The following is a 26,462-nucleotide window of genomic DNA, read 5'->3' as shown; positions in this document are numbered from 1 at the left end:
GGGTGGTATCCGTTTTCTCATCCAACTCTTAGCAGAAAATCAAATATTAGGTATTTCTGGAACTATTTCTTTTAACATTAAACACTCCAATAACATCCAACTAATGCAAACCCAGTGTATTGTTTACCCTGCCTTACGTTAACAACTAGTGCTTCAGCTCCAGCTTATTTCTACATAGCAAACTGTGCCATGGCTGACTTTCTTGATGGCAGAGCTTTTCTTGAGAAAATCAGCTACAGGCTTTAGAAAAGGATTTCTGATGAATTTAGGGACACGTTCCCACAGAGCCTGATAAATCCTGAGCAGAGCTGCGAGGGTAACGTTCAACACAGCAGATGTTTGACTCTTGTTTCCAACAGCTGAGTCTGTACGCTGATTTTATTTTAAACACCGCCATCTGGTTAGGATAGACTGGGTCCATCTTTTCCTTTATTTTTTTCCCCCCCCGCTGGCTCTCTCGTCTCCGCCTCTCTCTGCCTATCTGTCTGATTATGCCCAGATTCGATCCTAAACGCTACCATCTGTTTACATGACAGCTAGACCCTCAATCGGTGGTTCTCTTTCTTACTCTCTCTTATTCTTGTGTCCTTTTTGACTGATTTCTCCTTCCTGTTCTCTCTTCCATGCTCTACTTGTCTCTCTTGAACTCTCCTTTCTGTCTTCGTCTCTACTCTGTTTCTTTCCCTCCACTCCTCCACCACCACAGTTACTCCCAGCAGCCAGCTGCTCTCACACAGACAGATATGCACAACACATGCTCAGCTGACACTCTCCGCCAAGTGTGTGTGTGTATGTATGTGTGTGTGTGTGTGTGTGTGTGTGCGCAGAGAGAAAGGGAGAGAGGAGCTACGTGGGTGTTGCTTTGCGCAGGAGTTGTCGAAACTTTGAGTTAGCTCTGTGCTTTATTTCTTAGTGTTTTAGTGCACTTTTTGTTTTTAAGCTGTACACGTGTTGTGTTTGTATCAGTCTCAGGCTCTTCATGCCATAGTGGACTCATGGTAAACTGAACATGTGCATGATCATCCCATTGTTGGTGTATTGCCTACATGTGCCTGTGTGTGGGTTTTTTCTTGTAACTCTCTTGTGTTTTTTTGTCTTTTTACACCATTTGTGTTTATCTAATGTTACAGAGACTGATGACTATGCTGAGATAGTTGATGAAGAGGACACATACACCATGCCCTCCAGTAAGTAACTTATTCAATCTTCTCTCCTTCGCTTATAACATCCTCCACCAACTAGAGTCATTTGTGCTCAAGAAAATGAGCTGCTGTTACTACAGTAAGGGAACTATATAATAACTGTTATTCTTCGGTCAAATGCTTGCGTTCCTCCAGCAAACAATTTCTTTCTGCTATCTGATAGCCGAGCGTGGTTGTGAATCTTTTCCAAGAAACACACTTGCACGGGGAACATCAGAGAAGTTATATTAAACCACATTTGGTTAGGTGGAGGCTAATCAAATTATATAAACAGCTGGAGGTCAGAGAGGCTACAACTCATACTGAGTTGTAACTTCTGTTGGTTAGACACATTACATCTGTCAAATTCATTCACGTGTTAGTCAAAGACCGTGAATGTGCCGGTAGGTTTGGCTGTAGCCCTGTAAGTAATGGTGGCTTCAGCCCTCTGTTCCAATACATTTGATGTGGATGTTTCAGCCAGTACAAACTACTCATGTGTTTGATTGCGTGGCCAACTTTGAAAATGGACTGTGTTCTCATTTCCTCCCACAGTCTTTTTTTCTATCTTTTTCTGTCTGGTTTTATTTGTTTGTCTCTTTCACTTTGCTCTTTTCGGTCTCCTTCTTTCTGCAACTTCCTCTAAAAAGACTTTTTTGCACACATATTTTCCCACTCTGTGTCTGAGTTTGCATGCATGTGCATGTCATAACTGTCTACTGTATGTATTAAACGAGGCTGTGTAACAGTAACGTGTGTGTGTATATAGCAAACCTGCTCTTTTAGCCAGTCTGTGGCAGTATCAGCTCAGTTTTTCATTCATTAACGTATTTATTAACTGAACATCAGATATAGAGTGAAGTGTGTGTGTGTGTGTGTGTGTGTGTGTGTGTGTGTGTGTGTGTGTGTGTGTGTGTGTGTGTGTGTGTGTGTGTGTGTGTGTGTGTGTGTGTGTGTGTGTTATCTGAGCTATTTTCAATCTTAAAGCAGCTGTCTGGCTCTCTCCCTCTCTTCATCTCTCTTTCTTCCTCTTTCTCCCATCGCCAACACAGTCAGCTATGGAGTAGTTGAAGGTAAAATTCCCTGCCTCTCTCCCTCTCTCTCGTTCTGTCCGACCACAATGCCTTGAGATTTTACATTTTTACTGATATTTTTCTTTGCCGGGTACTTGATTACATTGTAGGTAAAGATTTACCTCTGAAGCCTTCCTCATTAAAACTCATCAGTGCATCTTCATGCAAGTTTGTTCAAACCTATCCATACCCATTTATTTACATGAGTACTAGTATCAATGCTGAAGCTTTTATGAGTAGTAAGATTTTTATTTCATCGTTAGTATCCGGCAAAGAAAAATACAAAGACTCAAAGCACCTAATATCCAAATTGTTGTTGACTTGCGGTCGTTGGTGTTTTGTAGAATGCAGTTCATTCGGGTCTGGTGTTGGAAATGAAAGGGAGGGCCAATCCATAAACAATGCAAGATGTGAACTGTATTTGTGTTGTTTATTGACTTGATTCTCATTTCACCATCATGTCGGTTATGAGATTTTTATTTCTTCATCGTAATTTATTATCATGGTCGTGTGTTTTTTTTTTTCCGGTCATCTGTGGGTTCTTTTCTGTTTGAAGCAATTATTAGTTCCCTGCAAGTGAACTGCGATATGGATTAAATGCAGTACATTTCCTTGTAATGGAATGTGTTTTGGTTACGCTGTTGGTGTTGGATTTTTCTGTTTATCTGTTGGTTGAGTCAAACAGCCGAACTTCGTTCAGCCCAACAGATAAGTAAACTTTTACGGCATAAGTTCCCGGTTGTCAGTGTCCTGCATAAACCTCTTGAACTCAGTACTGAGTCAATTTCTGTTACTGCGGCTGGTTGGCAGCTGACATTAATGCACCTCTGTAGAAATGTTTCATGACCTTTACAACAAGACGGAAATATTGATAACAACTGTAAAAGTTAAAATGTCAAAAGCATGTGAATGTCACTTGCAAAAACAACCGCTTCCATTCAGATACTTCTGGAATATGAAAAGGTTATGTCGACTGCACTTCAGATCCAGTCCATCCGTTTACATCAGACCTTTTGAATATTTGGCTAAAAACATCCAGGCCAAGGCGTTCTTCTCCGCCTTGCGAAGTGTTTTAAGAAGTGGGCTCTTGATGTTTACATGCACAGAGCACTCCAGGTGTTTATCTCTATTAATGATCTTATTCAGGACAACATGTTTATGTGTTTCCCCTGTGGCCCTGTCAGTATACAGGAATAAACAGAAAGTGATAATGGGACTCTGATGTGCATGTAAACACAGCTTTTTATGAACCGTAGATTTTGCCTTTTCAATGGGTTGACTGTATGTTGGTGTGTTTGTAATTTTGTGTGTCAGTGTGCATGTTATGTCAAGGTTTGTCTAGTTAGAGGGGTTAGGGGAAGGGACTATAATCTGAATGTATAAACATGGGTTAAAATGTATTTTTTTTATATTGTTGTTTGTTTGTTTTAGTTTAATCTGATTGCTGGTAGGTAGGGTTTACCAAAAAAGGACAATCAATTTGCTGCCAGAAAGTTAGAAATCATTCAGAGTTTCTTAAAAGTATCTTAATACTTTTACTTATACTAATTATTAAAACAATTACCTGATGCCATCCAAATTGTCTTGTCCTGGTAAGCCCCATCCATGTGGTCTGAGAGAAGCATGTCAATGTGATGGGTCTTTCCTGTGTTTCCAGTGTATGAAAAACAGCAGGTAAACGTGTGTATCTCACTCTGTGCACTTCTTTTCTCTCTTTTTTTCCCTTCCTCCTCTCTCTCAGCGCGGGATTATGAGATCCAGAGGGACAGGATAGAGTTGGGCCGCTGCATAGGAGAGGGTCAGTTTGGAGATGTACACCAAGGAGTCTACAACAGCCCGGTATGTGGAAATACACTCGGGCACACTCATGCACATACATCGGACAAATAGAAAGTGAAAATAAGACTCAGATAACTTTTAAGGTGATAGAATACCAGATGGTTGTCAGTTTCCAGTCACAGATAACTTAAGTGACTTTCATGTTCTTTATTGTCTGATAGTTACTATAGTTATCATCAAGCTAAAACAAACCGTTGTCATTAAAATATTCTGCACCAGCGTATAAAGATCAGATTATGTACTGCTTATGAGAATACTTTGGAAGCTGAAAATACTGAGTTACAAAGCTTTACAAACTTTTTTGGTGCAAATTAATAATTGTTGTCAGGTTGTTGTTGTTTTTTTTACACATTTTTATGAGTTTTGCCTGTTCATTGCATTACATTGTATGTGATATATGCTTTATTGTGATATACTATCGATATAAAAAAAATCCTTCTTTTTGTGAACCAGCACATAATCTATAATATGCTAACCTGTGATTTACTATACCATGTGCTCTGCAGGACAAACCAGCTCTAAATGTTGCCATTAAGACCTGCAAGAACTGTACATCAGACAGCGTCAGAGAAAAGTTCCTACAAGAAGCATGTAAGACCACACTGTGTTTTTCAAACACAAACAAACACCAGCGTTAATAGCCACATGCAGTTAGAGTGAAATTATTAGCATCGTCGAAGAGATGGTGGTAACTGAAGTGCATTAATAAGGGGTGTCGCGTCTAGACTTTCCAGTGGTATGGCAGTAGTGATTGTAGCCAGGCAAAGCAATTATAGAAAGAAATGGAGGTTGTGTGGTTATGCACTGTAGACATGAGGGAGAGCACCCCAAACAACAATCACTCTGAGAAAACACTCCATAACGAGTGAGTCACACTAGTCACAGATAGGAACATTTGAACGAGCAGGGAGAGTCACATCTTTTGTCAATTGGACCTTAAGGTGGGGCAGATAGCAGTTACAAGTGATGCACAATTCATGGTGCTATCAGTGGCTAAGTGTGTGTGTGTGTGTGTGTGTGTGTGTGTGTGTGTGTGTGTGTGTGTGTGTGTGTGTGTGTGTGTGTGTGTTTCCCTTGCAGTGACAATGCGTCAGTTTGACCACCCACACATTGTCAAGCTGATCGGAGTGATCACAGAAAACCCTGTGTGGATCATCATGGAGCTCTGTACTCTTGGAGAGGTACGCCTGAGGCTGTGTGGATAACAGTCACACACATACACTAAGTGGAGTAGAGAGTGTGTGTGGTGGCATGCACCAACATCTACTATGTTAAATAAATACACTATATGAAACAGTTTCTCTAACATTACCTCATCCCTCTTCCTCTGTCCATCTCTCTGTCTACAGTTGCGTTCGTTCCTTCAGGTGAGGAAGTACAGTTTGGATTTGGCCACTCTCATTCTGTTTGCCTACCAGCTCAGCACAGCACTGGCATATCTGGAGAGTAAACGCTTTGTACACAGGTACACCCACACACACACACACACATGCGCGCACACACACACAGAAAAGATTCAATAGACTGACTGAGGAATAAGTGTGAGCGATTGAGTGCATGTACTAGATTTACATTATAATAACCATGACAAATATATAGAAGTTTAAATTAAATTACCAGGACAGTTTCCGGAGTTTCCGAGGTTTTATTATCTAATGTAATCTTAAAATAAAGGAGTTAATAACAGATAGTAGTGGACATGTAATCTGCACTGTATGCTGCATAAATTTTACTTTGAGAATTCACTGAAATAAAGTGACAGAAAAGACATACAGTGTAGGGAGATCTGTAACAAATATAGACTGGTTTTCAGACACAGCTGTTGTTTCAAAGTACATCTCTCATGCTCTTTAATAGAGATTTTGGCATCTAAGAAATGACAAATAACATCTTCAATTCAGCGCTAACGACAGCCAATATCTTACAGGGACATCGCAGCTCGCAATGTGTTGGTCTCTTCAGTCGACTGTGTGATGCTCGGAGACTTTGGTCTGTCGCGATACATGGAGGACAGCTCTTACTACAAAGGTGATAATACACACATATACATACAGTAAAACAAATACACACTCATTCACATTTTGTGTAATGTATTAACACAGAACACTAATTCACTAATAGTTTAAATCTACCAAGACCATTTTGTAGTTTAGTGAATGTGACTGAGTTTTCTGGTTGCCAGTACTTTACCACCATCCAAAGGTTACATCAGGGTACTGCAGTTTGTCTTCACTTAAAATCACCTATTGCACATGTTGGCGTGTTATGAAAACAGCATCTTCTTCTCAGCTCTGACCTGATTGCGAAATTCACCAGCAACAGAGTTACAAGTTTAATGTTAGTTAAAAGAAATCGCTCTGTACATTATAGGTAATTTTGATGTATCTTTGTCTCAGCTTCTAAAGGTAAACTTCCTATCAAATGGATGGCTCCTGAATCTATCAACTTCAGAAGATTCACTTCTGCCAGTGATGTCTGGATGTTTGGTGAGTTAATGATCATTTATGTGTATTTGTGTGTTGTGTTATTTGCCATTAATAGGTAAAATATAATTACAGTACATCGTCTGAGAAACAGTCTTTTACTACACTATTTCTTCTATCATCTTTTAAGAGCGTCTGTGTGTGTTTGTCAATCATTTTCTGTCCTAGAGAACTACATCTGTTTGTTTCTCTGTAGGTGTGTGTATGTGGGAGATCTTAATGTACGGCATCAAGCCTTTCCAGGGGGTGAAGAACAATGACGTGATTGGCAGGATAGAGAATGGCGAGCGATTGGCTATGCCCCCTCAGTGCCCTCCCACCCTCTACAGTTTGATGACCAAGTGTTGGTCATACGACCCCAGCAAGCGACCGCGATTCACCGAACTCAAAACACAACTCAGGTAATAAAATGTTTTTGTCAGTTTGTGCTTAAAGATGCTTGTGTGTTGAATTTCAGTTAAATACTTAAATAATTGATGAAAACAAAAGATTGAAAGTGAATATTTCAATTTAAAGTTGCTCAATGTACAAAAAAGACAAGGAGTACTTTTTCTAATACTTTGTTTTGGTTAAATTTTCTGATGAGTTACGTCTTTATTGTCCAAATCCTGATACCATTGCCATAAACAAATCACAGTAGCCTGGTGGTGTGTTTTTATTATTTTCCTATGGATTCATTTTTCACCACTTATAAAGGTGATGATGTGGTTATTTTTCCTCACATTTCATCCAAAAAAGACTTATTTTCTTTTTCTGAGAAATATAAAAACAACAGATTAGTCGATCAATCAAAGTTAATCAGCAAATACTTTGATAATTGCTCAGTCATTTTTCACGCAAAAACATTTCAGAGTTTCAGCCTCACAAGGGGGATTTGCTGCTTTTCTTTTATATTATTTTAATTTACTTCCAATAATTTTGAGGTTTGGACTATTGGTTGGACAAAACAAAAATCACTTTGAGCTAATTAATGAATCAAGATGACATTTCTCACTGTTTTCCAAATTTCTACATCTGAAACAATCAGTTCATGGGGGAAAATAATCATCAGATTAATCCATAATGAAAATAATTATAAATTGTAGTCCTATGCAGTTAGCTCCACCTTAACCAACTACAACAGTAAAATCCTGCTTTTATATTAATGAGAATAATCTAATGATATAATATATGATACTTTTAACACTTACATATTAGTACATGTTCCTGACTATACTTGTAAAGGATCTCAGTACTTGACTAGATGAGTCATTTGTGTAAAACCTTTTTAGCACCATACTGGAGGAAGAGAAGCTTCAGCAAGAGGAGAGACTTCGAATGGAGATGAGGAGACAAGTCACCGTGTCCTGGGACTCTGGAGGGTCTGATGAAGCACCGCCAAAAGTAAGACTGAATGATTGTCTTTTTATTTCACTTCTCTCTGATTTTTCTTTTTGTATTTCAGTGCATGTTTTTTAATGGCTTACAAACAGAAACAAACCGTTATCTTTCTGCCTGCAGCCCAGTAGACCTGGTTACCCCAGTCCTCGTTCCAGTGAAGGCTTCTTCTCCAGCCCCCAACTCAACCACTTCCCGGTACAGCAAACACACACACACACACACACACACACACACACACACAGAATACACACATGCAAAAACACAGCTCCCATAGTGAGAGTACTGTGCTCCTCTGTTACTTCTCATCCACTGTGGCTGCAGCAGGGTTTTTCCTCTCACTTCCAGAGGTTTTAGGTGGCAACAGCAGCAGCATGCAGGAGTACATAGAGGAAGATTCAGGACTCAATAAAGTCTTACAAGAATCTTTTACAGCAAACATACTGTAACTTATTCAGAAACAACCATCATCATGTTCACCTTGCACGTATAAGCAGTGTAAGCTATGCACAAAGTGCCAACCGCCCCCCCCCTTATTCAACAAAATATATTGCTTTATGTTAGCTGACAGTTGTTAAGAGAGCCACCTAGGCAACGTAAGTTATAGATTACTATACCTCTTCGTCTGTGTGTGTGTGTGTGTGTGTGTGTGTGTGTGTGTGTGTGTGTGTGTGTGTGTGTGTGTGTGTGTGTGTGTGTGTGTGTGTGTGTGTGTGTGTGTGTGTGTGTGTGTGTGTGTGTGTGTGTGTAAAAATCCAGTGTGTAACATTTATGAGGATCTACTGGCAAAAATGGAATATAACATTCATATGTATGTTTTCATTAGTATAATCACCTGAAAACGTATAAGAATCATGTTTTTGTTACCTTAGAAAGAGACGTTTTTATCGGTTTTGTGTGAGTTTTGAGGCCACCGTAGTTTCCCCGACATTTCACAGGCCGTTCTTATCCCCAAGTTGTCAAATACAGGCACAAGCAGTGTTCGGTCAGTTGCAATCTCACCGCTAGATGCCACTAAATCCTACTCACTTATCCTTTAACACTGACTAAACTCCTTAAATCTTTTGAAGATAACAAAAATTGTAGGAATGTTGCTTTCGAGAAAGGTGCATTAATCACATATCTTGAAAACATACCAACACATCAAAATTATCTCTATAGTGACGGCGTTGCACGCTGTCATCACAGTAAAGGCCACCCCAGTAAACTCAGTATGTGAGTCAACTCAGAAGAAGACAGACTGTGTTGGAGGACAGACGTGTGCTGCATGTGTCAAAGTCAGAAAGAGAAATGTGAAGAAAGAGAAAATGAGAGGGACTTTCAGTGCAGTTATTCCGCTCCTCATAAACCGAGCAGACAGCAGGCATTTCCTGTAGTGCTAAAAGCCACTACACACACACACACACACACACACACACACACACACACACACACACACACACACACACACACACACACACACACACACACACACACACACACACACACACATACACACACACAAACCAAAGCCACTCTCCAGCTCTTAAGGCAATAAGCTTCTCTCTCTCTCTCTCTCACACTCTCTCTCTCTCTCTCGTCCTTATAAGGAGTGTGTAATGTTAACTGCTATATAAGTCAAACTTGATCATATCACAAGTAAGAATAACATCTATATATTTTGGTAGCATGTATTACACACCAGACTGAGAGCAGCTGAAGTGCTGTATAAGAACTCCCATGATTCTTTGAGACCTTGTGCCAAATCAGAGCTTGTTATTATTGCGGATTACGATTCCTCTGATTCTACGATGACTCAGAGATCCTTTCTATGAGTCTATTTGAAATTTGTGTCAATCGTAAATATTGTGATTTTTGTGTGAAAAACCAGAAAGGGAAGATTAAGGCAGTTTAATAAGGAAAATATCAGTCAATTTACAGTCTTATAACCTTGTGTGTACCTTTTTACTATACATTTTATTTTGCATTTCAGATTATTCTGATACATTCTATAGCATGTAAGGGTAAATAGTGGAAGCCTTGGCTTCATCAGCTGATGTATTTGCCCATTGTCTGTATACTCTTTAGAATTTAGTCTTGTGTCATCAAAACAGGAATGTAAAAACAGACCCTTTACTATTATTAACCATCTGTATTTCTGTCCACCTCCAGCCATCAGCCCACGGTGGTGCAGGAGGAGTAGGAGGCAGCTACCCTCCTAATGATTCCTGGAATCAACACAGACCTGAACACACTGCACTGTGGAGCCCTAACATGGAGGTACGCACACAACACATAAAACAAGCACCTGAATGCAGTCTAAGGTTGATGTGTAAAGCTGTATTTTCACTACAACTCTACTAGCTTTTGGTACCTTTACTTTCCCACCGTAGATAGTACTTTGGATAGTATCCTCTCAGCGTAGATGGAGCTGATTGTCGGAGCAACACTATTTAATTATTCACTGAAAAACTGTAACCAACACTGTACTTTTACTGCCAGATTGACGACTTCACTGCTCACCCCCTCCTCTTAGAGTCGAGCCCGACCGTGTGGTGGAAAAAGTAATATAACCTAATATAATGTAATATAAACTGGAACAGGTTTTCCTTAGCTGAGCCCGGAACAACCCAGGTCTCAACTTTCACATACATTTATGTAATTTACTTTTCATTTTGATTAAACATAGCCGGTGACATTATAGTAGTGACGTGCTGACACTTCAACCGTGTGATGAAGTTGTTTTTTCAACCAGACCGCAGTGCTCAGTGCAGGGGAATAAAGTAACTGCAGTCAGGAAAGTGTTTCAAATGGAAACTCGATCCCTACAATCATTTATTAAGTATTTAAAGATCATCGCACAGTTCAATCAATCACTTGTCAGCATATAAAGATGATTGAGGTGATCGTGTTGCTGTCCTGAACCTGTTAATCCCATTTCGAATTTTTTTGACAAAAGTCTAAATAAACAAGTTTTGAATTTAATTATTTTGTAAAAAATCAATTCACAGTCAAACACCCATCTTTTCTACAGGATAGTGGATGCGTAGGCCACGCTATGATGGAGGAGAGGCTGATGATGCAGCAACAACAGATGGAGGACGACCAGCGGTGGTTGGAGCAGGAGGAGAGCTTCATGGTAATGAACAAACAAAGAGATATCTCTATGTAAGCTACTTCAGTTTTTGTTTGTGGACTATGATCACCACTACTACTATGAGCAAAACATCACCTCTAGTAACAAAATGGACCCTTAAAGGGAAATTGGAGTGTTTTTCAACCATGTCATTCTGTCTCTGGGTCATCATTTTACACTCACCTCCTCCATTCTGGAAGTTGTGATTCTACAAATAACATTTTTAAGGGTTTTCCAAACAAATTTAAATTTTACAGAAATAGTTTTACATGCTTTGCTCGAAGTCCAACTGAGAGTAAACGGCACACAGTGTTGCAACCATGTATGCTAGAGAACCATTAGCAAACAAGAGAAGATGTATTTATGTCATTATCATCCAAGGGGATTAAAGAAAACTACGTGTCTGGTTAACTAATAGATTGTCAGAATGCAATGCTCATCTAAAAGCAGTTTTCTGTCATCATGGGTAAGATTGTGTTATTATGTACAATCTCTGCTGAAATATTAAAATGTAAAACCAAACACACAGCGCTACATTAAAACATAACCTAAAAAGGAAGGGAATCAAAAATATCTGTCTATCTAAACCACTGGATGCTGGTGTCGTAAACTGTAGTTGTCATGGCTGACCAGACGGATCAACAAAAAACAAAACAAATATTTAGATGTAAAAAATAAAATACTGCATTAGGTCTGCACTTTTTCCACTTAGTAAAACATCTCTGGTGTGTTTTGTTGCCGAATATCTTTTTCAGATCTTTGAGCTGGCTCACTTGTGTTTGATTTATCTCATCGGACACTGAAACATCCCCCGAAGGGAGCCAAATCGCTCCTTTTGCAAAACAAGTCTGTTTTTCTTCTCTCTTCGGGTCAGAGTGTTTCTCATCTTGCCTTGATGGGCTGTTTTCATTTTTGAGCCAGGTGTAGGAGAGAAAGACAGAAAGAGAGAGAAAAGCACAGATGAGTGATGTCCCCTCTCTTTATCTATCATTGTTCTTACTGCCAGCTTGACATATTTGAGAGGCACTTATCGTTTCACAGAGGAGGACGTCTCTCAGGACAAACATGGCAGACTGAATTGCTGATGTCTTATTTGTTATTTGGTAACCGCTGACATTTTTCCTGGCTTCTGTCGTCCCTTGATGCACCAGCTCTTTGCACCCACCTTCACAAACTTTTGCTAAGACTTTTCTTCAGGGCTGGGGACACAGAATAGCACTCATTGCTAAATGGCTCAACCACTTCCCCCAGCAGTTTTATGGCCCTGACCTTGCACCCTCGTGGAAATTTACAAATGAAAGGAAGCTTCCTTAGATGAATAAAATATGACGCCATTTGATGACTTCTTCCATCAGTAGAAACATTCCTGACACTCGATCCATTGCTGAGAGACTAATGTACAAACACTGCCCAGGGACTTTTTTCTGCCCATTCCCACTGATGCACAACCATTGTAAGACCACAAGTCAGTTCATGCAAACAAGAAAGTCAGTGTGGTGAGCTCAAAATCTGTTAATCTTGTTCTAATCTGATAATGATCAGTTATGACACTCAGTTGAGTTTAACCACAAAGACAAATTGAAATTTTTTAAGGCAGTGTGGTTTATGAAGTCTGTGTAGTTTTAGCCTACTGTGTCATCACTTGTTTGAAAGAATTTGTGTTGACTAAACCCTATCATTGTATTGTGCACTGACAACACTAGAAAGAGTTTGTAGCCTTTTTTCTTACTGTTAATTGTATAGTAGTATGGAGTATCAGCTAACCAAGAACTGACAATCTTCAGCTCCTTATTCATGCACAGAACACTTCACATGTAAATATCTTTATGGATCTGTAAAGCTTTTAGCAAGGTGATGGCCTAGAAACTACTTTCTTTCACTTAATTTTTCAAAAAAGAAACCATAAATATTGTATTTATCAAGTTACTTTTACTAAGAGCTTCAGGTTCAGGTTTTAAAACAATATTTTTCCGTGCTCTGTGTGCTGTGAATCATTTCTTATCATGGTCGTAAATGAGCCTTTTTACCTCATCGCAGGTAAACTGAGAAAATCTCCCAGACAGAAATATTTTTTTCACAAGTCATAAATCTGCTTTGTATTTTATTGTTTTGTCTTTGTCGTTGTTTTTTTGGAGGCTCAACATGAATGTGTTGCTGCATCTCTAATAACATTTAACAGATGCTTTTTATTGCAAAAACATAGACAGACGTTGTCTAGAAAGCACCAAATAGCAGTGAGCTGCTTTGATTGATCCACCAACGTCACTAGTGGACAGAGAGTACACATGCACAACACAGCGACCTGGCCCTATGCTGTGATTCTGAATTATTTACCCGCCAACGGACAGGTGACCCCAATTTATTTAGAAATGTATTTCCAAATTTGGTGGCATTTGGCGGCTTTTGTGGCTGTAGTTATTAGTAACTTTGACGAGATTTGTTATACAAAACATACAATAAACTAAAGATATTGTACATTAATATGGGTACAATATTATAAACTACACAACCTTATTACATAACAATGCATTGGCAATAATTATCTAAAGCTATATAATGATATAATACTGTGTCAGGACCAGTCTGCTGCTTAATGACTACTAGACTGAGCATGTGTACTTCAGTAAAATAATGAATTCAGGTCTTTCACTTGTAGTGTATTTGTACATTGAGATATTAACAGTTTACTGAAGCAGAAGATATCAGCACTACTTATACCACTATAGAGTACTGCCCAGTAGAAGTTCTACCAGTGAAATACGCAAGTAAACTTTGTGATAAACTAAAAGGAGTAGAATAAAAACGGAGAGCAGCAAGAGAGAGAAGGAAAGTAAGGCCTGAAAACAAAAAGATGGAAGTTTGTGAGGAGGAACGAGAGTGCAGGACAGAAAGAGGGAGAAAGGAAGTGGGATTGGCAAGAGCCATGAAGAGGGTGGAACGAACAAGGAGTCACCCATCACAGAGGGAGAAAAACAGAGGGAGATGCAGAGAGATGGAAAAAGTGGGCGGGAGAAACATACTGAGGGAGAGAAACAGAGAGGAGAGTGAGACGGTTGGATCTTTTCTCTCCAGGATTTTGTCTCTGTGGCTCAGTGGAGCTTTTCCTCCTCTGGAAAAACTTTTTCTCTTTCTCTATCTTCTCCTCCCCCTCCATTCTTCTCTGACTCAATTTTTCTGCCTTTCTCAGTCCATTTCTCTCCGTCTCTGCACCATCTTCCACCGACTTTGTTTCTTCTCTCTCCCGGTTTCCTTTATGCTTTTCTTTATCAGTCTTTCTCTCCATGTCTTAAGTTTTTTTTTAGCTCCCCTCTATCACACTTTCTGTCCCTATCTCCGCCCTTCTTTCGATGGCCTCCACTCTCTGCTTTCCTCCTCCCGTCTTCTTCAGCCTCTATTCTCCCAGGATGCATCTCTTCAAGGCGTGCTTCACCAAAACGGTACTGAAACAGAAAGAGAGAGGGAGTTTGGAGTCAGGCTTGGTTTTCGTGGTACAAATGTGGACAGAGTTTGTTTTTTACTGTTAACTGCTGTCATGAAGTCATCTGTGTGAACAGGATTGTGTTTATCTGCTGCTCTTCTTCATTCTTGATGATGATGATGATGTTCACTTCGTGAGGCAGTGTAGATGGAAAAGTGAAAAACTACTGCAGGTTGTAGTCGATGGAATTTAAATTCTGCATAACCTTTGCGGGTTAAGAGTGCATTTTTGTTTGTGTAGTGTTTAGTTAGGAAAAGATAACAATAGATGCTTTTCATAGATTTTTTCTTTCTGTAATTTGCAGATGTCTAATTGCTGATTGCATTTTCATATTTTGTGTTTGTGAATACCCCATGTACATGTACCCCTGTGTTACTTATTTAGTTTTGCTGTATTTTATCACTCAACCAAAACTACCTGGAACAACTTGTATATAGTTTTACAGTAATGGAAAAACTGCCACTTCCGTTAAATTCATCTTTCTGTCTCCTCCCTGCAGAAGACGGAGTCCAGAAACAGCAGAGGAAGCATTGACAGAGAGGACGGCACACTACAAGCACCGGTCAGTGTGTGTGTGTGCGTGTGTGCGTGTGTTGATGCTTACATTGATGCACTGATGGAAAGAAGAATGCTAAAGTAAAAGGAAGCAAAGGGTAAGGGAGGAGCAAATAAGCAGATTATAGCAAAGAGAAGAAAGATTAAAAAATGAAAGAGTGTAAGAGGGAGGCAGAAGGAAAGTATTCAGTCCGACAGACAGACAGACAGACAGACAGACAGACAGACAGACAGACGGACAGACGGACGGAGGCTGGGTGAAAGTATTTTTGTGTTTGTGCCAGGGAGGGTACTGCCTACACACCAACCACATGACCACAGAGGGCTCATGGGAACTTTAAACCCAGAAGCACTGCACAGTCCCATTTTACTGTAAATGTTGGTTTTGATATCCTAAAGCTAAGACAGCAGTACCTTTATCCACACTGCATCAGCTGTAACAGTAGCTGAGGAGTGACATTGCTGGTGGGGATTCCGATTTTCCTATTCTTCTTTTAATGATTATTTATTTATGTAAAGACTACTGAAAGTTTGCCTACCATTAACGTGGTGTGTGTGTGTGTGTGTGTGTGTGTGTGTGTGTGTGTGATTGTGTCTGCACAGGGTGGAAGCCAACATATCTACCAGCCTGTTGGGAAACCAGGTGAGACAACTAGCATACTGACACGCTTTAGAAAAAACACTGTATAAAGGTACTGATGAAAATAAATGTCTTAAATTGTATTTAAGTGAAACTACAGTACAGTACTCATTCTACAATTCCCCTTTTCAAAGATAGTAAGAGTAATATCATTTACTGTGGCTACTACATTATTATAATATTGGAGTAGCAGTAGTTTATACACTGTTGCATAATAAAATCTCATATTTCATAAAGATTTGTAAAGATTCACTCTGAAATGTAGTGGAGGAGAAGTTTAAAGTAGCATAAATGGGAAAAACTCAAGTATAAGTACCTCAAAATTAATTAATTAAATTAAATAAAGTATTGTACCTGAGTGAATGTACGTAGTCACACACTTTCCACCACTGCATGTCGGCATAAAGTACCTGTTAACATACTCCCTACTGGTGATACTAGCATTACTTAGCATGCTAGCATACCGATGATACTATCGCGTTTTTTTCAGAACATGTGGCTCCTCCTAAGAAACCGCCACGCCCCGGTGCTCCTGGTCACCTCGGCAACCTGGCAGGTCTCTGCCCCGTGGACAGCTACAACGAGGGTGTCAAGGTATACATATGCACACATACATATGGAAAAAGGAACACACCATATAGGGGCTAAAAGCAATTACACTCCTAAAAACACAGAATTTTTAAAATGTGGCTGATTTTAAAGATCATTTTTGTGAGAAATTCCTTCACTGTGCTCTTATTTTAGCCTCTTTCACTTACGGGAGTCCTGCAGTTCTGTATTTTATTGTGTTAATCTTGCACGTTTGGTTTGGACATTCCCTTTCTAGCATATAGTTTTTGAGTTGACTTCATTGATGGGTTGCATGCTGTGCTGCCTGTGGTTGGCTTTGGCCTAATGTGCTGTCCCTCTTCTCTCCCCCTTTACTCTTTCTCCCCCTCTGTCAATTAACATCCCACACGCATTCATTCTGTTTGATTCCCTTTAACACCCTGGGATCTTATTACTCCTTATCCTGCATTTCTCATCTGTCATTCTGCATCCATCCCTCCACCAATCAATCTGTCAAATCACCCCCCACCCATCCCCTTCAACCTCCTCCCTGTCAAACCCCTCCCCATCCGCACAACCACACCTCCCTTCCATCTTCTCAACCTCTCCATAGCCGTGGAGGGTAAGCTGATCTTTGTGTGTGTCCGTCATCATTGTAGAGTTACTTGTAGATAGTTACCGTTATAATCATGTACGAAGAATATTTTTCTCTACCAGAGACAAAACAAAATACCATTGGTTGACGTGTCCAACATCATCCTTTACCTCAGAGCTGTATGTCTGATAAAATAATCTCAGCTGGGGCTTTCAGATTCATCTCTCATCAGCAAAGATGATGAAGACTGTGAGATGTTGTTGAAAGCTCCAGAAACCTTGTAAATTGACCTTAAAATTGAGATTATTAATAAAATGTTATTTAAAGTAACACGTGACATGCTAATAAGCTAGCTTTGCAGTAGTCATAGCCAGAGAATATCCCTGGTAAAGAAAAATAAAAATAAAATGTAAAAGCCACCGTAGTGTTTCAATAGAAGCATTGTAAACTGATCACTGTATGTCATCCATCGCATCTCTACATGTTAAATATAGTCGTTGATGTAGTTGTAGGTTTGCTGTAGAAGAAACATCCTCCCAAAGTTGGTATTCATTTTAAGTGAAGAAGAGAAGCTGTGGGATAAACTCTTTTAATGCTAACTGTAGCTTAATGTGATTTTTTTTTTTTTTCATTTAAATCAAGCCCTCTACTGAGCTCTTTCTCATTAAAAGGGTGGCCTATAAATCACTTCAGCCATGCTTTAATTATGTCCCCAAATTAAATGGGTGCACCACACCATTTTAAAACAAAGTTTTGTGAACATTAATTAAACCTGCATTAAGGGATTTATGACCACTCGGGGCCAGAAAAAAGAAAAACAAACAGTAAACATTCAGCGAGCGTACAGAGCTTCAAAGTTTGGGACATTGGTTCGTGAGCAACGCTTTCACTTTACACTAAATCATTTGTATAAAAACTATTGCTTAATGCAGGTTGAACTTTGAGTCTGTCATTAGACAACTGAGAGAGAGAGAGAGAGAGAGAGAGAGAGAGAGAGAGAAAGAAAATGTAGTCCGATACTACCCCCTAGTGTTGTGTCTGTCTAACTACAGTCACCTATGTCCACCCTGGTAACAAAAAGGGCTTTTAAATGTAACAAATTGTAATAAAATTCATAAAATCAGTTAATTTAACACGCTCTTATTTTCAAAAGATTTACAAAAAAAAAAACTTTCTGTTCTACTGGTTCTTTGTAACTCATTGTACTTTTCATCGGTCCAGTTGCAGCCTCAGGAAATCAGCCCACCCCCCACCGCCAACTTGGATCGCTCTAACGACAAGGTGTATGAGAATGTGACAGGATTGGTCAAAGCTGTGATTGAGATGTCCAATAGGATTCAGCCTGCAGCCCCAGAGGAGTACGTCCCAATGGTCAAGGTAGGATCAACGTTCACTCTCTGAAGGAAGACGAGTGATCACAACCGTTACAGTGCTGCAGTAGACACGAGTTTAATATCCATCGTCATCAGGAGATTTAAAAAGCGTGTGTTAGAGACTGCGTTTGTGTGTGTGTGTGTGTTTGATAGGAGGTGGGTCTGGCACTGAGGACTCTGTTAGCGACAGTGGATGAGACACTTCCTGTGCTGCCAGCCAGCACACACAGAGAGGTAAACATACACACACTCACACACACACACACACACACACACACACACACACAATAAAAATTTATATGCTTTAAAAAACTCAACTTAAATATTTAGATATCTTTTCCATACTGACTCCTGCTCTCATATAATACACAAAATGCAGGTTTACCCACACGTCCTGGAACACCTGGAAATTTATAGACTAGTTTTTCCGTCATGGAAACACCTGGAAATTGATTAGAATAACCAAATATGCAAAACAATGTTTTGTTGGAGCATTTTAATTGTATATTAGCCTGTTCTGTGGCAAATTAATGTTATAGTTAGAGGAAAACAGGCAAAAACACAGAGTGTCCCATAAATGATGACATTTGTGAGCAGGTGCTTTCTTGTATTGTTAAGAAAAACTCAAAACAATTTCTTAAAAAGAGTGGGAACCCAGAAAATGTTATGTTCATCCCATTTGAGACACTACATGTTCCTTGGAGAAAAACACGCAAACTCCGCGTGACTTCCACTTTTCAAATATTGTTAAAAACGCTAAAACAACCTCTGAATTGTGGAGAGAAAAGGTGTGTGGGGACTAAAAAACGAGGGCACTGTATCTCACATATTGTCCACACTGAGAGTTTAAACACTTTTATATATGTGTTTAGGCGATCTGAGCCTACTCACTCCTGCGGGCCACCTGGTGGGTTTTAGGGGTTTTATATAAACACTGGTATTCTGGCTCATTAATTTTTGTCTTCTTTTGGAAACTTTTCGTGTGTGTGAGCTACATATTTTCTTTGTGCTATCACAGATTGAGATGGCTCAGAAGTTGCTGAATTCAGATCTGGCCGAGTTAATATCGAAGATGAAACTGGCCCAACAGTATGTCATGACAAGGTAGGTTCAAATCCCCCGGATATGTTTTATTATTTACCTTACGGCATTAAATTGAATGTATTTCTGATTCTGACGTAATTTGTTTTCTGTGTTGTGGACAGTTTACAAAAGGACTACAAGAAACACATGCTAATGGCAGCTCACGCCCTCGCCGTCGACGCCAAGAACCTCCTGGATGTCATCGACCAATCACGACTCAAGATGATCAGGATTTAATCAAGTCAGAGGAGGAGCGGTGAGCGGGCTGTTGCTGTGGAGACGGAGAGCGCAGTGACTCTCAGCCAATCGCAAAGAGCAGAGAACATTTGGATGGAAAATGAACTGATGGACAGCAGATGTTACTGACAAACAATCAGCTCCTTCTTCTTCTCCCGCATTAAAAAAAATGCATCGTTTTCCTTTTTCTTCTCCGGCGACTGACACGTTTTGGTCAATATTGTGTTTTGTACCTTTTTGTTGCATTATTTGCTTTTTGTATCCAGAGAAACGCTCTCTTTCTCCCCACCCCCTTCAATCACGTATCCTCAATGATGAGTTTTTAAAAAAAAGAAATCATCCATTACTACTTTTTAATCTTTAGGTGAATCAAACAAAGGTTTCAGAGGCTCGCTTTGAAGGACTGCAGAGAGATTCTCGGTGAACGGACGCACCGAAATCCGCCACATGAACATGACTTAACGCTCTCCACGTATGCAGGATGTAACAACTGGAACTGAAGAGCCAGGATGAGGAAAATGATATGATGATGATGTTGTTTAAACATGCTTTTATATCATTATTAATTATTGTTGTTATTATTGCTATTTTCAGCCTTGACTCTTACAGTATGTCTCTCAAAAACTTATTGATTTACAGCTCCTCATATTTTTATCTGTTTTTTCTCATCTTCTCTCTAGATCTCTTTATCTCAGGCATCAAAGAGATGGCATAAAAAAAAGATTTTTGAAGAACAAAGTAAATGTCACAGGCCACTTTTTTTTTAAGTTAACTTAGATAGTAAATATACAAAGAAGCTATATTTTTAACACGTTTCTGAGGCATGAGTTGTTAGTGAATAAGGGAAGGGGACAACGGGGGAGGGGGAGTGAAGGGAGGGAGGTCTTTGAGTTACAGTGGAGGTGCTAAACCTGTGCCAAATGAACTGCAATTGAAAAAAAAAAAATGAACATTTCACCCAAAATGCTCTGATATTGGCTCACGCAATAATCCAACAACATTTTTTTTTAGCAGCAGTCGTTTTTCCATTCTTTTCTTCAAAACTGTAAAAAAAAAAAAACTTTTATTTCTTGCTTTGTATATTGAAGCCAAATTTTGTTGTTGCATCGGTCGTGTTGTCGGTTCCTTCTATCTTATTTATCTTCACGTTAATGTTCACTCAACAAGATGCAGTGCAGGCTTTCAGTTAGAGACCCACCTCCACATTTCTGTCAGATTTCCTTCAGTTTAGTCGATCCAGGAATCGGATCTTCAGGGACACTTTTTCAATAAATTCTGGTTCATATTCAGAGTAAAATATGATACATCGATAATAGTCTGTTAGTCTTTATTAGGGGGTGAATTACAGTTTCATTTACAACTAACTGGACTGAAAGTTAATTAACCTACTGGACTTTTATAAACCTACAGTAGGCCTTGTTCATATTTGCCCTCTATCTATCCTCCAGCAGTCCTCCTGTTTTCTTTCCCCGTCTTTCTACCTCCCTCCACTGGAGTTATTTATACCTTTTTTTTATTCCCTCTCTTCTGCCACCTTCGTTACCATCCCTCCCCTTAGCTTCGTCTTCCTCTCCTCCCTCTCTGATTCTCTCTCCATTCCACTGTTCCCTCTCCCCTGAGGTGAGTGGTATTCTCAGGAAGGAGTCACATGTACAGTTGCTAAACCAAGCAAATAAAACACTGTTATCGTTAAGAAATAATTTGCGAGTCTGTTTCTTTAAGTGTGTCTGTGCCTATAATCTTATTCTCTCCTTTGGATGTGTGTGTTAGAAGGTGTCATATCTGTTTAATCACTTTCCATTAGATTTGTGTGCTTAGAGAAGAGACAAATAATTTCTCTCTCTATAGTTTTCAGTGACCAGTGAAATGATTTAAATGCAGGACATTATTTAGATTTAGATTTGGGATGCTTAAATTGTATTTATTAATACAGACTGAAACATAGTTGCACATTTTTGGATCGTTGTAATCATAATGTCCTATGCAACCTCTTTATGGAGCTTTCAACTTCTACAACTGGGCAAACCTGCAAGTGAGGAGATAAGAAAAGCTGTTGCAAAGCATCATAAATAGGCTAATGTCACACAATTAGACACGCCTGGCAGTGGTATTCTGCTAACTGTATCTTCTGAGCTTTCTGTTTCACATTTGTCACCTGTATTTGAGCCACTATTGCTAATGTGTAGTTATAAACATGAGCATAAGGAGCACCGCGTGAGAACAGGTGAATTGTGAGCGTTTTGCTTGGATTAATCATTGAACATATGAAGCAGAGTTGGGAACCTGTTAGGTGGAATTCGCCAACGGCGTATAGAGTACTTCTTTCTCTGACCTTTAGTTTTGACAGTAAGAAATTAAAAATGTGTTTCCGCCCGGTTTCGAACCGGGGACCTTTCGCGTGTGAGGCGAACGTGATAACCACTACACTACGGAAACTTGTGCTTGAAGTACGCCGCCGGAAACAATCTTGAAATTACAATTAATACAGAACCCGTGTGTTTTAATATTGATATATATTAGACGGCATCCTATAAGTTATTTATTATATATTTGTGGATCATGAAAATATTGGCATCAATGTTAGCCTCCAGGAGCTAACACATAAAAACAGTTACTACAGCATGTGTTATTGTAGGGCTAATATCTAACAGTGTGTTCGCACTTTGTAAGACTTTGGAATCACTTTTTAAATCCACAGGTTTCCTATAAAACCCACCGTCCCGAGAAAAGCGTTTCAATATGTTTAATGTTGTGTCATTCTCTCTATACCCCCCCAACCAAGCACATGCTCCTTTAATGGGGATACTGGTTGCCTTTACTACAGTCTACACACTCTCAAACCTCCCCCCGTTTATAAAAGACTCATCTATCTCTTTAAACTTACTTGTGTGGCTGTTTTTATTGTGTTGTACAGAGGGGTGGACTACATCAGTTACTTGTTTGAATCCTATTTATGTAACATATACATATCCATTTCTTTCCATATTGTAAATATCATTAGATATCAATAAATAAACATCTTATATCTTATTTATCTTATTATGTTAACATATATACTGTTAACTTGCAGATTCCCTGGTCAATTTTTTGCACATTCCTGTACAGCTCTTTACTCATTTATATAAGTTTCCAACAATATTGTACATATTCTCTTTTCATATTTACATATAATGGCTCTTTTGTCTCTACTTTTATCTTTATATTTTTCTGTTTAATTGTTATGCACCAACTTATCAAGGCAAATTCAATGTATATGAAAAGCTACTTGGCAAAAAACCTGATTTATGATTTCATTCATGACAAAATGTAAGAAACCAACTATGTCCCACTGCATATTCAAACCCACAAAAATTACACTTTACACTAAGATTCAAGGACTTTGTTATAAAATGCTGACACTATATTTCTTACTGCATATAATGTATTTTCATTATGGTCTTTGTATTTTCTATAATATCCCCATGTGCTGCTGGGTCAACTCAAATTCCTCCCATGAGGGATCAATGAAGGAACATCTTATCCCATCTAGTGTATGTTCCTGTTCTTCAACAGGTGATGTTTCACCCTTCTCATTTCTGTTTATGTTATCGATTCGTCTCCTTTTCATAAATTGGTGAATTAAACACACTCATAACACTTAATATACTTGTCTCTTATTTGTTTTAGGGCCATTACCATAGTAACTACCTGTATCAAGGGGGAATGTCATTAAGAGATGCAGTTAGTGCCTCACCAGGCGCTACACAAACTGGGCACAAAGTTTGACCTTGAATAACTAAGCGCTCCCACCATTGTTTGTATGCGCCTCTATTTTAAAAGTCATGGGTGCTACAAACATTTAACTTCCACAAAGGATACACCTGTCGATCCTCACACACGCAGATGCTCGTTAGGAATTGAGATGTCTTTTAAGGTGGAGCACTGAGTTTGATTTAGGTCACAGAGGAGAGAGAAGACACAAATGAGTAAGATGATAGAAGGCCATATATATCACAGGAAAGAACCAAGTCACAGAAAGCAGCACTCATTTTTGTAGTTTTATTGTGTTTTCTTAAAAAACAACTGTTTTAGTCGAAGAGACCGAAGCCCATGTCATCATCAGACTCCTCAGATTCTTCCTTCTTCTCTTCCTTCTTCTCCTCCTCCTTGGCTGTAGGTGTAAACAAGACATAGTAGGGTTAAAGTTGAAACATGCAGGGTTCACAAACCAGCTCTGACATTTCACAGATTTCTGACAATTCTAAAACACATGCCCCCAGAAGATCAGTGGTAGCGGCTCAATTATGGGGAGGTCACATATCACAATACCCCATCAGTTATTAAACTGTTCAGAAGTCTGCACCCCAAAAGCAGACCAGGTGCTTGTTTTCAAGGCTCTATCCTGCCCGAGGAACTCTGGTCGACCACATCTTCTAGCTGTAATGTGTATTTAAATCAAACTATATGAGCCTGGCTCAGTGGAGTCTTTTAGAGGTAGAGCAAGGGACTAATTAAACAAGTCACATTATTAAGTATATCCTATTTTAGTGTTGCAGTAGCACAAACACCAATTAAAGCATCTAGCATTTGACTTATAATGCCAATCTGTCCAGTTACCTGGGGCGTCTCCAGCAGCAGCGGCGGCGGCAGCAGCTGGGGCTCCAGCTGGAGCTCCACCTCCGGCTCCAACGTTGCAGATCAGGCTGCCGATGTCAACGCTTGTAAGAGCCTACGAAAATAACAACATTCACAGGTCAAAATCCCTTTGTTCACATGTCCAGGACCTGTACTTCCATCACTAAAGATATAACACTATTGATCTCATGTAGAGGAAGCTCTGATATTAGTTTGTGTTGATAACTTGAACAAACCCTTGTACACTCCTGAAATACATAGAAACCTTAAGTCACAACCTCTACACTGACCCTTTGCAAACTCTTGATTCAGAATGTTTTCACTGTGAAATCTAACTCTTGTGTTTGCTCACTTCACACTAATTATCTCAGACATGAAGATCCAGATATAAGGCCAACATAAATGTAGTTGTACACGACTACAAAAGGAAGCTACAGAGTCCGAGGTACTCTTATTTCAGAACTGCTGTGGATGGCACTGGAGAGTTTAGGAGACGCCACTCCTTCCTGGTGGTTTAAACCCTGCAGGTGTACCACATATTAACAAGAGCGTCTCCACGTTGTCATGGCACCACAGAAGTTTAAGTAGTGTGTGTTGCTCTCTCACCTTGGCAAACAGACTTGGCCAGAAGGGCTCCACGGTGACTCCGGCAGCCTTGATCAGAGCATTCAGCTTATCCTCCTACAGACACAGAAAACATTGTAATTGTTACACATTGTTCACTTCATTCATCTTTAAATGACTAAATAAATTATTAGTGCACAAAATAAAACTATCACAAGTTAGGAGCAAAGTCTTGTTTAAGTTTCACATCCTTATAATTCCACGTTATCTCATATATGGGATTTGTGCTTGTTTAAGGAAAGGGAGGCCTAATCAATCATTTAAATCATAAACAATTATGAATGTCTCATAAATTGCTTTGCGTGTTTATTACCATCATACTAAGCTTATTACATTATCTCACATACTTATATTGAGATTTACGCAAGTTCGCAAATCTTTATATACATCCTGTAAAACCTTTGCAAAAAATACTAATAAATATAGTGACTGGAGTCCTTCAGAAATCTTAGTTTTCATATTTTCCAATTTAGAAGTCCTTACCAATAACATGTTTGTAAGAATTACAAAGTTTTAGCCACGGAAAGTATAAATAACCATTTAGAAACCTTAGAAACTAAAGCATGTGTATTTTTCAGCTCATATTGAGGCTGTGCTGCATCCACGTGTATCACCTGTCAGGATAACGTCAGACAGCTACCTGGAGCGTCTTTATGAATGAAACCAAGCAGCCATACACTACAAGGTGGTAATAAACCGATAACTACCCCGGCGTTTCTCTGTGCTACCTCCTCTTAGTAAAAAACCATGGTGGGCTGTTAGTGGAGAATAGCTTAGCATGAGCTACCGCCTGTCACTGAGGGACTGACATCTCCAGAACTTCAACTGAGAAGTTCAGATGTTTAAGTCGTGTGGTTCAACAACTAGAGCCACATGCTGTAGATATAACTCACGTCGCCACACAGACAAGAGTTGTCCTGATGCAGAAACGTGGCCTTACCGTTAGCTAGCAACAAGCATGCCGCCATTTTTAACCATAAGATTGGACACTATGCCTAAACGTATTTTAACAGACATATTATCGTCCCAGTTAGTCGATAAGAGTCGCTACTGACCGCAGCTTTATTATTTAAGGCTTTTATCCCCCGCACTATAGCACCGAGGGTCTGGCTGAGCGGCGCTGTATAAGCCGGTACACTTACGGTGACGGTGACTTCATCGTCGTGGAGGATGAGAGCAGAGTAAATGCAGGCGAGCTCGGACACGGAGGCCATTGTGGATGTTAGATTTTATATTTGTAGCGTTGGATGCCTAAATTTGATGGTGCTAGTCGCCGGATTGAGGGCCTTAGCTTCTGGTGAAGAACCAAGCACCTTAGGCACGTTTACTTCCTACAGCGGAAAAGGGAAGGGGGAGGGCGGGAGCTTGCATGATATACTCTACGTGAGGGCTGCGTGACTCTGACGTCGATACGCACACAAAGTGACGGCAGACGTCAACGGATTTGAAGAAGGGTCGCTTGACAATGTGGAGAGCTCCTGCTAGTTTCCCTTTGAAGAAGTTTGAAAATGAATAGATTTTTCTGCTTAATTGAATCAAATTGCACAAAACAAAAGCCTGTTCACGCAAAACCTTAATTTTGTATTCATCTTTACATTATTGTCTTTAAATTTTTCCTATATCTTTTATTTATGTGCAAGTTTACA

General features: G+C 39.5%; 2 protein-coding genes and 1 non-coding gene across 17 annotated transcripts in view; 1 reads left to right on the top strand and 2 right to left on the bottom strand.

The window, feature by feature from the left end:
• ptk2aa (protein tyrosine kinase 2aa) overlaps positions 1-21,278 on the top strand; it is a 62,512-nt gene extending 41,234 nt beyond the window's left edge. For 8 of the 15 annotated variants that reach the window (XM_051389962.1, XM_051389954.1, XM_051389959.1 and 5 more), the window contains 20 exons: positions 1,131-1,187; positions 2,234-2,254; positions 3,996-4,093; positions 4,600-4,684; positions 5,174-5,274; positions 5,443-5,558; positions 6,021-6,121; positions 6,490-6,579; positions 6,773-6,977; positions 7,848-7,959; positions 8,077-8,151; positions 10,105-10,212; positions 10,967-11,071; positions 15,046-15,108; positions 15,705-15,744; positions 16,232-16,335; positions 18,107-18,262; positions 18,412-18,492; positions 19,277-19,362; positions 19,464-21,278. In XM_051389962.1, the coding sequence (XP_051245922.1) occupies positions 1,131-1,187; positions 2,234-2,254; positions 3,996-4,093; positions 4,600-4,684; positions 5,174-5,274; positions 5,443-5,558; positions 6,021-6,121; positions 6,490-6,579; positions 6,773-6,977; positions 7,848-7,959; positions 8,077-8,151; positions 10,105-10,212; positions 10,967-11,071; positions 15,046-15,108; positions 15,705-15,744; positions 16,232-16,335; positions 18,107-18,262; positions 18,412-18,492; positions 19,277-19,362; positions 19,464-19,578 (1,919 nt within the window). In that variant the 3' untranslated portion in view covers positions 19,579-21,278. Of the gene's footprint in view, positions 1-841; positions 999-1,130; positions 1,188-2,233; positions 2,255-3,995; positions 4,094-4,599; positions 4,685-5,173; positions 5,275-5,442; positions 5,559-6,020; positions 6,122-6,489; positions 6,580-6,772; positions 6,978-7,847; positions 7,960-8,076; positions 8,152-10,104; positions 10,213-10,966; positions 11,072-15,045; positions 15,109-15,704; positions 15,745-16,231; positions 16,336-18,106; positions 18,263-18,411; positions 18,493-19,276; positions 19,363-19,463 lie in introns of those variants that run through there. The other 7 variants (XM_051389955.1, XM_051389960.1, XM_051389961.1 and 4 more) reach the window with 3 other exon arrangements.
• Positions 21,279-21,941: 663 nt separating this feature from the next.
• Positions 21,942-22,014, bottom strand: trnav-cac (transfer RNA valine (anticodon CAC)). Its single transcript has one exon. It is a non-coding gene; the product is annotated as a tRNA-Val (tRNA).
• Positions 22,015-23,602: 1,588 nt separating this feature from the next.
• Positions 23,603-26,182, bottom strand: rplp1 (ribosomal protein, large, P1). The gene is made up of 4 exons (XM_051389982.1): positions 25,959-26,182; positions 24,799-24,873; positions 24,175-24,286; positions 23,603-23,728 (listed from the first exon to the last, which is right to left on the bottom strand). The coding sequence occupies exons 1-4, from the start codon at positions 26,028-26,030 to the stop codon at positions 23,646-23,648; spliced, it is 342 nt and encodes a 113-aa protein (XP_051245942.1). The 5' UTR covers positions 26,031-26,182; the 3' UTR covers positions 23,603-23,645.
• Positions 26,183-26,462: the final 280 nt, after the last annotated feature.

Source organism: Dicentrarchus labrax, unplaced genomic scaffold, assembly GCF_905237075.1.
Source record: "Dicentrarchus labrax unplaced genomic scaffold, dlabrax2021, whole genome shotgun sequence".
NCBI classification, from domain to species: Eukaryota; Metazoa; Chordata; class Actinopteri; family Moronidae; genus Dicentrarchus; species Dicentrarchus labrax.
This window is presented reverse-complemented; position numbering and strand designations above follow the sequence as displayed.

Coding starts and splice junctions, on each gene's coding strand:
- rplp1 (XM_051389982.1), bottom strand. CDS start 26,030: ATGGCCTCCGTGTCCGAGCTCGCCTGCATTTACTCTGCTCTCATCCTC. Junction 24,874..25,958: donor ACGATGAAGTCACCGTCACC/GTAAGTGTACCG, acceptor CTGTGTCTGTAG/GAGGATAAGCTGAATGCTCT. Junction 24,287..24,798: donor GGCCAAGTCTGTTTGCCAAG/GTGAGAGAGCAA, acceptor TTATTTTCGTAG/GCTCTTACAAGCGTTGACAT.